Source organism: Fringilla coelebs (assembly GCF_963513975.1).
Source record: "Fringilla coelebs genome assembly, chromosome: 28".
NCBI lineage: Eukaryota > Metazoa > Chordata > Aves > Passeriformes > Fringillidae > Fringilla > Fringilla coelebs.
The window spans coordinates 4,523,073-4,536,688 of NC_140054.1; the positions used below are offsets into that span (position 1 = coordinate 4,523,073).

The 13,616-nt window shown below is 47.1% G+C and overlaps 1 protein-coding gene across 1 annotated transcript in view; it reads left to right on the top strand.

The window, feature by feature from the left end:
* Positions 1 to 13,616, top strand: part of CSMD2 (CUB and Sushi multiple domains 2) — a gene marked incomplete at its 5' end in the record, with an annotated part of 252,580 nt that overhangs the window by 13,149 nt on the left and 225,815 nt on the right. The window contains one exon of the mRNA XM_084222825.1: positions 8,539 to 8,755. Within this exon, the coding sequence (XP_084078951.1) occupies positions 8,539 to 8,755 (217 nt within the window). The remainder of the gene's footprint in view (positions 1 to 8,538; positions 8,756 to 13,616) is intronic.

Consider the following 13,616-nt stretch of genomic DNA (forward strand, 5'->3'; position numbering starts at 1 on the left):
TGAGAAATGAAATTAAACATTGAGAGGTGAAAGAAACGATGGGGAAGAAAAACCCCTAAATTCCATAAGAATTGAAAATGCAAAGGGAGGGTTGTACATTAGAGGGGAATCTTTGGGATCAGGTGTTCTGGGGAGTCTGAACCTCTCAGGTACCTCAGAAATGGGGAAAGAGAGAAGGGAAATGCAGCTGGGAAATTGGGATAAAAGGGAGGCTGCGTCCTCCAAAAATCTGAGAGACCCCAGGGATGCCCCATGGCCTCTGCCTTGATTGGAATAAAGTTCCAGGACTGCTCTGTCTCCTTTTTGGACACAAACCTCTGGTGTTTGGGGATGAATTTCCCTGACACAGTGGAACCTCTCGGGGTGTGGAAGCTTTGCCAGGAGTTTTCCAGCCCGGTTTTTCTGTGCTCAGGGTGTGGGGTGAGTTCTGTGGATGTGAACACACAGCTCCAGGATTTCACCTCAGTCTGGAGCTGCTGCAGTGCCACAGGGGCCAGACTTGTAATGTGGAACATCTGCACCAAGAAATGGATTTGCTGACAAGTGGAGAGGGCAGAAAGCTGGGATTGTGTTAAAGCCTTATCAACTGGGGCTGCTCAATTTGATTTTTCGAGTGTTGCTCCTCCTGAGGCTTTCAGGTGTTTTGTTTCCTGGGGGATTTTGGGCTGTGAGTGTCTGAACTCCTTCAGCCAAGGTGCCCTGTGGAGATCAGAGGGCCTGGCAGAACGAATGTGCCTTGTTCTCGTGCCAAAGGCACCAAATAAAGTCACTTTTGTCACAGCACAGACACACCTGTGGTTAGATGGTGTGAAAAACGCCAATCACTTGGGTTTTTTTTAAATTTTAAAAGTTTAATACTAATGAAATGGTTATAAAAATAGTAATATAATTAGAGTAAACATTTTTGATTGGGAAAGGAGAGCACACTGGGGATGACTTTTGCATCTTTTGTTCCTTTTCTTCCTGCTTGGGATGGCCTGAAAATGGAATTGCTGGGCTGGAGCAGCGCTGGGGTGTGGGAGCTCTGCAAAGAAAAAAAATACCCCACATAGCATGGTTTCTATTTTAACCTTATATTATAACCTAAAAGTATATTTACCACACTACTTATGAAAATCAATGCAGCATCACTTTCTAACTTAACACATGCAATATTCATTTTTAATATTTGTGAAATCCAATCATAAAATAGACATTTTTCACATGCAGTAACAGCCTGGGCAGCACTAAAAGGGACAAAGTGGTGGCAGGGGGCAGTGAGGGACTCCTGGGATTTGTAGAGTTGTGGAAATCTGGGTGTGCTCACTTGGGCTGAGCTGGGGGTTTGGATTCTTCTGTCTCACTGGCCTGATGTGGACAGGCTGCTCTTTTCAATGTAAAAAGAGAGTTTTTAATTTCTGACTCCAAGATTTATAGGTTTCCAAGAGTGACAGTGGATTGGAGGGTGACAGTGCCACCTCTCCCATGACACTGCACAAACCAACAGCCCATCAGATTTCTCCTCCTCCATAAAAGAATGCAGAACAATGAGTTATTTACAGAAAATGTGTTAGAAGGTTCCTTACAAGAATGTAAACATCAGAAGGCTCAGAAAAATCTTAAAATATCAGGGTGACACTTCTGGGCTGAATTCAGCTCGAATGCACTTTATTTCCTGCCCTTGCATTGCCCAGCTCATCCCTCCCTGTGCTCAGAGGGGAGCAGGCTCAGGCTGTCTGAGATGGAAATCATCCCCTTGATGATGCTCTTGGATCCACGGGCTTTTGATGAAGTTACAGTTAATGGAATGACTCTGCATTATTTATTACCCAGCAGGCTTTGATAGGAGACTGGAGGTTAAGCTCCAGCTCAGAGAAGGTGAATCCTGAGGGCAGCAGGGCTCCCATTGATCAAGTGTGGAGGTGTTGAATTTACAGGTGTGAAAAAGGCCAATCTCTTGTTTTTAAGATAAGTTTAATAGTAATAAAATGGTTATAAAAATAGTAATACAATTAGATTAATAATAATTTGGACAATTTGGATTAGAACAATATGAGACAATAGAAATAAAGAGTTATGGACAGTCCAGGTAGTTTTTCTGGGCAAAATAACCTGAAAAAGGACCCACGTGAACAGAGGATTAACCCTTAAAAGGAACAGCCTGTTGCATATTCACACAGCTCATCCATGATGCATCAATTCCATTCACACCAGGATTCTGTCTGGGCAGTGTCAGCTTCTTCCTCTGAATCCTGATGGCATCTGCAGGGCTGAGCAGGCAGGAAGAAGTTCATTTCTCCTGATAATGGGGCAATAAATTCTCTTTATCATTCTCCTATCATTCTACTCAAACTCTTGTGGCTTGTAACTCCTCACACCAAGTTGGCAATTGTTTCCAAGGGCTAAAATCAAAGGCACAGGTGTCTGTGACTCCCTGCCAAGGTCTCTGAGTCCCCTGCCAGGGTCTCGAATCACCCAGGGCATGTCCTGAGTCTCAGCATTTCATAAATGATGCACAGCACTAAACAATGGGCACAGGAAGGTTTTTCCCCTTTAGAAGGCAGTGCAAACGATGAGGAGTTGGTGTGGGTGGGTTTGGAGGGCTCTGAGCAGTGGGGTGAGGTCAGCAAACCTTGCAGGTGGTGTGATGGTGATTGCAGGGGTTTTAGGATGAGGGAAGAGATGAGAATGTTGACTCCATGTTCAGAAGGCTGATTTATTATTTTATGATAGATATTATATTAAAATTATACTAAAAGAATAGAAGGATTTCATCAGAAGGCTGGATGAGAATAGAAAAGGAATGAAGAACAAAGGTTTGTCTCTGACCAGGACAGTCTGGACAGCTGGACTGGGATTGGCCATTAATTGGAAACAACCACATGAGCCCAATCCCAGCTCCACCTGTTGCATCCCACAATCATTGTTCACATTTTGTTCCTGAGGCCTCTCAGCTTCTCAGGAGGAAAAATCCTAAAGAAAGGATTGTTCATAAAGCACGTCTGTGACAAGGTGGTGCTGGACAAGCAGGGTTTGCCCCTGGTGTTTCAGTGTTTGCCTGTGCATTTCAGTGTTTGCTGGGGAAAGGTTTTTTAAGTGCCTGTGGCTGTGGAATGGGCTGTAGAACAACGGGGAATAACAGCATTTCTGTGTGAGTAACAGTAACTACAGCAAATGGCAAAACCCCAAACTGCTGCATTAGGGAGGAGGCAGCCATGGATCCTCCAGAAATGATGCTGCTGAGAGCAAGGCACTGTGCATGATTTGATATTTGTTCCCACTGAATTGTGCAGTGACCATGCATCAGCGTTTGCTAAATTAGATTTTGTTTCTGCTGAGGAACAAAGTGCAGCGACTTGTATTTCAGGAAGCACTTCAGAGATAAATTCAGTCTGCCTCTCTCTCAAGCATTGCCTGGATAATAACATGGTGTAAACCAGCAGCTGCAATTCTTCCTTGCTTTACACCTCCCTGGATCTGGCCTGGGATTGAAGTTTAAGGAATTGCAAGTAGGTGGAAGATGATTTTTTCCCCACTGGTTTCCTTTGCGCTTGTCACGTCAGAGAACGCCTTTGTTTGTTATTGTTGTTTTCCTCCTGGCAGAGGGGGGAGGTTTGTGGTGACACACTTTGGCTGCTCAGGTTTATCTCAGTCTGGAGCTGCTGGAATTCCCTGTCAGGCAGGGCTGGGAAGGAGCAGCAGCCAGGGCAGCTCATTCCTGCCCTGGAGTGTTGCTCCTTTGAAAGCAATACCAAAATCCTGTTGCTGTGAGTGGCTGAATCTCCTGTTTGTCCTGCACAAACCCTGGTGGGTTTGGTGACTGCCACCTCTGGGACACTGGGCTGAGCTGGTGCTGCTTCAGGGCCCCTCTAAATCTGCAGTGACTGGCACCAGAACAATCCTGGCTCGTGTGTCGAGATGACTTTGGATTTACAGCGCAAATAAAACCTCCCCCGAGCCTCTGCCTCCACTCCTGGAGCTTGTCCTGTCACAAGAGCTCTGCTCTGGAGCACAAGGATGTGATTCCTGCTCCTGCCACCCTTCCTTTCTCTTCATGGCAGCCCCACAGTGAAGCCTGGGGGGGTTTGGAGCTCTCCTCTGCTCAGCTGATATTTATTTTTCACTGCAGTGTCTGGTCACGTTGAGTTTTGTAGCGTGTGGATTAAAGTGTGTGTTACAAGCTGAGAGTAGTGCAGGGTAAATATTCCATCATTTCCCTCGTGAGGAGCCCAGGGTGAAGCCAATTAGTTCAGAGAGTGTCTGTGGCACAGAAGGACTCTTGGAAGTGGAGATTTGGTTAAACCAACGTGTGAAAAAATTGAGAAACGGAATCACCATCAGTGAATTATCATTGGTGGTGTCCCAGATAAAGATGTTTTCCCGAAGTGCTGTGGGTTTCCTTAAAGGATTCAGTGGTTTTGGAGGTGTTTTGCAGCCTAAATGATCCTGTGAAGATCCTGAATGGTGATCCCCTAAATGCTGATCCCTTAAATGATGATGCCCTAAATGCTGATCCCCTAAATCATGATCTCCTAAATCATGATGCCCTAAATGCTGATCCCCTCAATGATGATGCTCTAAATGCTGATCCCCTAAATGATGATCTCCTAAATGATGATGCCCTAAATGATTATCCCCTAAATCATGATCCCCTAAATGATGATCCCCTAAATGCTGATCCCCTAAATGCTGATTTCCTAGATGATGATTCCCTAAATGATGATCCCCTAAATCGTGATCCTCTAAATGCTGGTCCCCTAAATGCTGATCCCCTAAATGCTGATCCCTTAAATGCTGATCCCCTAAATGCTGATCCCCTAAATGATGATCCCCTCAATGCTGATCCCCTAAATGATGATACCCTAAATGCTGATCCCCTTGATGCTGATTTCCTAGATGATGATGCCCTAAATGGTGATCCCCTAAATGATGATCTCCTAAATGCTGATCCCCTAAATGCTGATCCCCTAAATGCTGATCCCCTCAATGCTGATCCCCTAAATGCTGATTTCCTAGATGATGATGCCCTAAATGCTGATCCCCTAAATCATGATCCTCTAAATGCTGATCCCCTCAATGCTGATCCCCTCAATGCTGATCCCCTCAATGCCGATCCCCTAAATGATGATGCCCTCAACGATCCTTGTCCTTGTCTGGAGTTGCTGCATTAAAGCAGAGCTGAGGGATCCATTTCAGGGCCCCACTCCCAAGGAAGCACTCTGCAGAATTGAGAGGAGGTGCTGGCACAGCCCAGCCTGGCCCCAGCTCTGTTTCCCTCCATCACAAATGGGACAAATGCCCACGAAGCCATCCCTGTGATGAGCCCAGGGGATCCCACCCTCGGGAATGTCAGCCCATGGAGCAGAGCTGAGGGGCTGGAGCACACCTCAGCTGGCTGCAGCATTCTCATCTCTGGGTGAGGAATTGCAGGTGCCTTCTGTCAGGCTTTGGGATTGGGAGAATGTGCCAGAAATTTTGGGAGAATTGGAGAGAATTGTCCTCTGTCAACCCCAAATCCACCTGGAACTTGCCAGCGCAGGCACTGGCTCTGCCCTTTCATATCTTTCTGCTTGTTTGTGCTCCTGGGCCAAAGGGATAAAGGGAATTGTTTCTGCAATCTTCACAGGAGAAATTTTGAATTTCAGATAAGGTTTTGTCAGTCAAGGATGAGCTGAACTAACTCAGACCTGGAAGCAAATGATAGAACACATAAATTCCCTCAGCTTCCCGGATTTCTTTCCGTGCCTGATGACTTTTTCCAGCAATGTCCAATATAAATGAAGTTCTCTGCTATTACAGCTATTACAGAATATATTACTGCCCAGTTTGGCAGCTTTTGCAAAGCTGTGCTTTGTTTGCAATAAGCAATTTTCTTTTATCTGTACCCAGAGCACCTCTGGGTCAACATCGTGAACATGCAAATATTTCAGTAGATTGATTGGATACATCATAAAACTCTGCCTTATTTTTCTATTATTTATTTGTTCTTTCAGGCAGATTTATGTCCATTTGTGGCACAGGTACTGGCCTGAGTTTGTGGATTTTGGAGCTTCCATGTGACCTTGGAAGTGTTTGGAACATGGTGTCTGTGACCTTGAATTTATTTCCTGAGCTTTGTGCAGCCTTGCTGGCTTTTACACCATCAGGAAATTGAGTGATACAGCCTCTTTAATTTCCCATTTGCCTTAAATTGTTCTGATGAACTTATGATTAAAATAAAAATGAGCAGGAGGGACAGTTCAATATCCCCCTGCTGCTTATTGAGCGTGGCTGAGGTTGGAGAGAGGATTCGACTGAATTGGAGAACAGAGCTCGTGGATCTTTGGTTCTTAAACCAAACTGGGCTTCATTTTACTCCTCTGTGATCACAGGAATATTCCCACTCCTGTGCAGCTTTCTGGCACTCAGCTTTTCCAGTGAACTCCCCAAAAGAAATGGAGCCCAAGTGGAGGAGGGAGGCGGATTTGTCTCTTCTGTAGTGACAAAAAGCCAGGTGCTACAGAAATGCAAAATACTCCAGGCAAGGAATCCTGTGCCTCCCTCACTTTAATCCCTGGTGGATTGTGGGGCTGTCCTGCCTCTCATTGATCCCATAAACGTGCTACAAAAAGATTCCCTGGGTAGTAAATAGGATGGGCTGTCTTAGATTCATAAAACTCTGTCTTGCAGGGAGAAGTTCCACGGAGCGTTTTTTGCACCCAAAGTAGGTCAATCTAATTTTAATTGCCTTTAATGAGCACCACTCTGCAGCCCTGTACCTGTAGCTGCTCTTGGCACTCAGAAGTGCAAATGCCTTTGAGAAAAAAAAAAAAAAAAGGAGGGAAAAAAAAAAAAAGGCAAGGAGAAATCAAAGAAGTAATTTCTACTCTAATGCATTTCGACTTGAAAGCCTCTGCAGGGTAAACAATCCAGCATGGGTGGGAAAAGCTGGAGCAGCAGCTCAGGGGATGAAGGTGAAACTCAGCTTTTGGGCCACCAGATTGACCCTTCCAGAATTTGGCTTTGTGTGAGGAATTCTTCCACTAAAGCAGGGAGGGTCGGAGCAGTTTGGAGTGAGTTCTCTGTGCCTGCAGAGTTCGCCAGGTACAGCAGCAGTGAAGGGGGAGGAAAAGGCCGAAGGGAATTTGTCATTTAGGCTGTTCCCAAAACAATTCATGTACCTGAGTCCCCAGAGAGAAGAAAATCTCATCAGTCCTGTGAGTGTACATGGTGGCTCTTTATCTTGGGGATGCAGCCTGGGGCAGGGGAGATGGATCTGAGGGAGGTTTGAGCTGTTTCACTGGTGGTACAGGAGGGGGTTCTGTTCTCTGCACCTCCTCAGAGGTACTGCCTGAAGATGTTCTGTGTCTTGAGGCACAGTGAGGAGCACAAACCTGGCTGAGAGGAACCAGCAGCCCCCCAAGGCAGCGTCTGGCCAGTGATTTCTGTGTCCCCCATCAGGGCTGGCAGGGCTGTGAGTGCTGCTGCTGCTCCTTTTGTTCAGGATGGTTTGTTTGGCCAAGCCTTGCACTGTGTCCTGCTCTTTTTGGAGTCAGGACAGGTTTGTGGCTGAGCTTTGTGCAGCCAGGCTGCCCCTGGTGGCTCTGTCACTCCTTGGGGTCCCTTCTGCTTTCTCAGGGTGAGGGGGGGATGAGGCACTGCCTGCACACTCAGCCCTTCTCCTGCCTGTGTCCAGGTGGAACTGGGGGAGAAGGGGACAGTGAGCTCTGGAACTGGGGGACAAGGGGACAGTGAGCTCTGCATTGTCTTGGAATTTTGGGAGAAGGGGACAGTGAGCTCTGGCATTGTCCCTGGAATTGGGGGAGAAGGAGAGAATCAGCTCTGGCATTGTCCCTGGAATTGGGGAAGAAGGGGACAATGAGCTCTGCATTGTCCTGGAACTGGGGGAGAAGGGGACACTCAGCTCTGGAATTGGGGGAGAAGGGGACACTCAGCTCTGCATTGTCCTGGAATTGGGGGAGAAGGAGAGAATCAACTCTGGCATTGTCCCTGGAATTGGGGGAGAAGGGGACACTCAGCTCTGGAATTGGGAGAGAAGGGGACAGTGAGCTCTGCATTGTCCTGGAATTGGGGAAGGGGACACTCTGCTCTGCATTGTCCCTGGAATTGTGGGAGAAGGGGACACTCAGCTCTGGCATTGGGGGAGAAGGGGACAGTGATCTCTGCATTGTCCTGGAATTGGGGAAGGGGACACTCTGCTCTGCATTGTCCCCGTGCTGTGCCCCAGCAGGGCCTGGCACCTGGCAGGGTGCAATCCCAAGTGCCCAGAGTGTGATGGGAGAGCTCTGGGTCGGTGCTGGGCTGGGGAAGGGTGGCTGAGGAAGGAGCTGTCTGTCCCCAGGGCCAGGCAGCTGCTGTGAGTCCAGGACGTGCCTGGGGGCTTGGGCTGCACATCCCTGCGGGGAGGAGACCAAAACTCCATCCTCCCATTTTCCTTTCCTCTGTTCCTCCTGGTGGGAAGAGCCCCGTGTGCTCTGTTGGGATTCTGAGCACATCCAACCTTCACCTGCCGCCCTCTGACTTTGTGCTTTTGTTTTTTTTTTTTTTTTCTCTTGGCAGCCCAGAACTGCAGTCACACATTGCAGGGCCCAAACGGGACAATACAGAGCCCAGGCTTTCCCTATGGATACCCCAATTATGCAAACTGCACGTGGACAATCACTGCTGAGGAGCAGAACAGGATACAGCTCGTTTTCCAGTCCTTTGCATTAGAGGAAGATTTTGATGTTTTATCCATCTACGATGGGCTGCCTGAGCAGGGGAATCTGAGAACGAGGTACAGTGTTCATTACAGTGATGTTTATAAACATCTTCTTCTCTTTCCTTTGCCACTGGGATTAAATCTGCCCTTGGATGTTTATGCTGCAATAAACTGGGAGTGTTTCTCCATGAGCAGTTTTTACAGTTGTTTTGATTTCTTATCTCTTGATAAGGTTTGAAATGTTTCTCTGAACTCCTGACAGTAATGATTTATCAGGACTCATCCCAGACATCCAGAGGAGTTAATTAGGAAATGGAGCAGGAGGGAAGCAGAGTTAATGTGCAGAGAGCTTCCCTCAGTCCAAAGGAGCGGGAGGATGGACTGTGGGGTTCAGTGACAGCTCTGCCAAAGCCTTTGTGGGTTTTCCCCCAAAATCTGGGCTGGTCCTTAACCCCCAGTCCATCCAGCAGCAGGACAGGGCTGCATTCCCTCCCAGCTGTTGATCTCCAGGGGTAGGAAGTGTTTGATAATCCACCTTAGTAGTGTTAGGAAAATTCATCCCCAAACACCAGAGGTTTGTGTCCAGAAAGGAGCCAGAGCAGCCCTGGAACTTTATTCCCATCAAGGGAGAGGCCATGGGGCATCCCCTGGGGTCTCTCAGATTTTTGGATGTCGCAGCCTCCTTTTTATCCCAATTTCCCAGCTGCATTTCCCTTCTCTCTTTCCCCATTTCTGAGGTACCTGAGAGGTTCAGACTCCCCAGAACACCTGATCCCAAAGATTCCCCTCTAATGCACAACCCTCCCTTTGCATTTTGAATTCTCATGGAATTTAGGGGTTTTCCCCCATTTCTGAGGTACCTGAGAGGTTCAGACTCCCCAGAACACCTGATCCCAGAGATTCCCCTCTAATGCACAACTCTCCTTTTTAATTTTTAATTCTTATGGAATTTTGGGATTTTTCTTCCCCATTGTTTCTTTCACCTTTCAATGTCCAATTTCGTTTCTCAGCCAACCTAAAGTTTATTTGTAAAATCAAATCTCTTCTCCTATTCACCAATCAGTGGAATCCTTCCCATTGTTTCTTTTCTCTCCCAGTGCTGCTTTTATCTCCCATCAGACCCCCAGCTGGTTTGGAAAGACAAACCCACCATTCCTCTCAGTAGGAAAACTCCCCATGCCTGTCCCAGTGATGCTTCCAGTGTTAAAAACATTTTGTGGGAGGCTGATTTTGCAGTGTGGCTGTGGCAGAGGATGCTCTGGGGGGTGTCAGCTGTGATCTCAGCCCTCTCAGCTGGGGACACCCCTGGAGGTGCTGCTGGCAGCTCCAGCCTGGCAGTGATGCATTCAAAAACTCAGGGGGCAGTGGCAGCATCCAGGCTCTGAATCCCTGGGATTCTGAATCCAGAATTCTGTGGAAATGGATTTGATCTTCAAAGCACTTGAGTTCAGGACAGATCCTCTGACCTCAGTGTCTCGTCTGACCCGAGTGGAACACCTGAGCTGCACCCTGGTGGAAATCAGCTCTTTATGTAGATTATTTCAGTTATGCAAATAAATCATCTCCTCATTTGGCAACTGTGCTTGAGAATCACTTTAATTATGGGACCTGGGTGTTTAATCAGGAGGTTCAGTGCTTTGCTTTGGGGATAATGGAAAGGTGGAAAACTGGGGGGTAAAATCCAGCTCAGGGAACTTGGTGTGGTGAGAAGTTAATGCTGCTCTGGATCCTCACTGGAATATTCTTCAGGGAGGAACCTCCCAGGTGTGGGCTGTGGATCTGTGGCCCTGCACTGGGGGAAGGTGAGGAGGCACAAGAGGTTCCCCCTCTGCCTCCCTGGTGGAGTTCAGGTGCAGCTTGGGTGGGTGAATGGGAGCTGGGGTGGAAGCAGCAGCAAAATCCACCAGGGAATGTTCCAGCTCTGAGCTCAGGAAATGTGTTCAGGGCAGGAAAGGGGAATGAGGGGGGAGATAAAGAGGGGATTTCTAGAGGTCTGAAAGTGCTTAGGGAGGGCTCAGCAAAGTGAGGATGAACCCCTGCATGGTGGGAGTTTGCTTTCTTCCCTTGGACATTTCTGGATCAGTCATTTCCAAACCTGGAGTTGGCTCCTTTGGGCTGTTTCATGTCTCATCTCCTTGTTCACCAGTTTTAGGGTTCAGGCAAGGCTCTGGCACAGGGTGGGATTGTTGGGGTTTCCCCTTTCCTCCTCCACCTCAGGAGACCCCAGGTATTATTTTTATTATTACACCAATCTCACCTCATTAAACTCTTAACTGTTGCCTAACACTGGGTTACTTTTTTTCCTCCCTCTTTCTCTCTTTTTTCTCTTTCTCATGCCCATCAATTTTGCTTTTTTTTTCCTGCCTGCTCTCCAAATGTTCTCCATCCATCACTGAGGTGCAGCCCTGAAGATGGATGGCCACGTGTCACTCATCAGAGCTCACCCAAAATGAGCTGTGAGCAAGGGGAAAAGAAGGAACAACTGGATTTCTTTGCTTCTTCCCCTCCCAAACTTCTATTTTTGAGCATCCCTGATTCATTTGAGGTCCTTCCCATCCCAGACCATTCCTGGGAAGGGGTTAATGCTGTGTTCATCATGTGCTGGCAAACACCCTCTTGTCTTGCAATTTAATGTGGTGTGAAGGTTCCCTAATAGAATAAGAGCAGCCCTAATCCAATGAGGCATTTGCTAATAAACAGCTTTACTGGATAGCAGGGAATTTGCCTTGCATGTTTGTGATGAGGACGTGAATATTAAATGGCTTTCAGTGCCTTAATTTAGACATCCAGGCCTGTTGTCATCTCTCAGTGCCATGACTTTGCTTTGTTTGCTAAAATCAGAGCTCCTTTCCAAGTCTTGGCTATTTCAGCTTCTCTGCAACCATCAGGTTTTTAGAGTGCTGCAATGGGTTGGGTTGGAAGGGAATTCAATTCAATTCAATTCCATCTCTGGGCAGGGACCTTCCCCATCCCAGGCTGCTCCAGCCTGGCCTTGGGCACTCACAGGGCAGGAGTTTTTCCATATAAATAACCCAAATTTCCTTTTTTTATTTCAGTTGGAACCCATTTTTCAGTTGGAACCCTTTTTTCAGTTGGAACCCATTTTTTGGTTGGAACCCATTTTTTGGTTGGAACCCATTTTTTGGTTGGAACCCATTTTTCAATTGGAACCTTCCTCCCTGGCCACTAAAATTTTCCCAGCTCCTGGCTTTCCTCCTCACTCTGAGGGGAATTTTCTGTGAAACCTGAGAGCTGGATATTATAATTATAGAATTATAATTCTTATATTAATAATAATTTATATTTGCTGGCTGCACAGTTTTCTCTCCCAAGATTTTGCTCCCTCTCCAGGACTTCCCCTTCTCTTGAGCTCACGACACCAGACCAGCCTCTTCCCAAACCCTCTTCCTCCAAGTTCCCAGCTGCTGTGGAGCCCTGCAGTTATTCCAGAACATTCTTTGCCCAGTTCCCATTGTGCCCTGTGATTGTGGCATTGTTCCAATCAGGTTCCCTTCCTGATTGCCTTCCCACTGTGCTGGGCTCAGAAACTCAGCACAGACCTGACTGCAATTTGAATTTTTGGGGTTATTTTTGGCTCTGGGGTTGCTGTGGGCTGTGGCTCTGCCCCTCTTTGTGTCACCTCTTGTGCCAGGACATCCCCAGAGTGGGCAGTGACAGAACCATGTGGCTCCCCCAGCTTTTTCATCTGCCAATAATTTGCAGGGCCCCTTTAACGTGAGGATCTTAAATCATTTGCAAATTCCCTGATTTGAAGCTCTGGGCTTGTGCTCAGATCCAGGGAAAACACATTTACAGTCTCGCTGTGAGTCAGTCCTTGCAGCTCCCTAATTCTGTTTTCCCAGTGAGTCCTGCTGAATTTACACTCCAAATGGAAGTGGTCAGCTTAGAAAATCAGATTTTTTTTTTTTTTTTTGCCTTCCAGAGATGCTCAAAAAAGCCCAGGGGACACAACCTGGGATGTTTGACCTCACTTGTGGATGTGCTGAGCGATGCTGGGGTTTCTCAGGCTCTCCCAACCCTTGGAATTGTGTCGTCCTCTGGTCTCTTCCCTCTTCAAACACAACATTTGGGTGGTGCTGAGTTTATTTGCTTGAGAAAACGTTTGTTTGAGGCTCTGCATCCAGAGCAAAACAACTCCCAGGGGCTGGCAGAGCCCGCCTTTCCACGGGGGTGACAGCAAATTCCAATTTATTGACACATCTGGGAGGAACCTGCCCCTCCTCGGGAGGGCTCTGCAGGAATTCCTGATCCTGCAGGGTCTGGGGGAACATCTGCAGTCATCCCTGCAGTGGGGCTGAATGGGGGATGTGGGGCTCCAGGCTGCTCTCCAAAATGCAGTTTATTGTATCCAAAATGCAGTTTATTGTATCCAAAATGCAGTTTATTGGATCCAAAATGCAGTTTATTGGATCCAAAATGCAGTTTATTGGATCCAAAATGCAGTTTATTGTATCCAAGGTGTCCCAGCAGCCCAGGGTCGTGGGTGACAGAGCTGTGCCCACAGCTGCCAGCTCCAGCTGCAGGCAGGCCTGGAGACCCTTTGGTTTTGGTTACAGTCCATTTTATACCTTTCTTTTGGTTACAGTGCATTATTTACTTTTCTTTTGGTTACAATGCATTCTATACTTTTCTTTGGCCACAAATGCATTATAGACTTTTCCTTGCTGAGCATCTTAATACAGTAGAACCAATCTATCCCTTAACTTTTACCTACAGCCTATCATAACCACCATAATCACCATATTCATGTTATTACTGTTCTCCACTCACAGTCAGTACATCACAGTTTAAGCCAGAAGTTGTTTTTCAGTTTTCTTGCAGTGGAAAATTCTGAGATATTTTTTCTACTTGCAGCTTCACTGCCTTGTTTGCCTGTGCTCTCTTTCTGCTTGGTAGAAACATCTTCTTGTTTGGG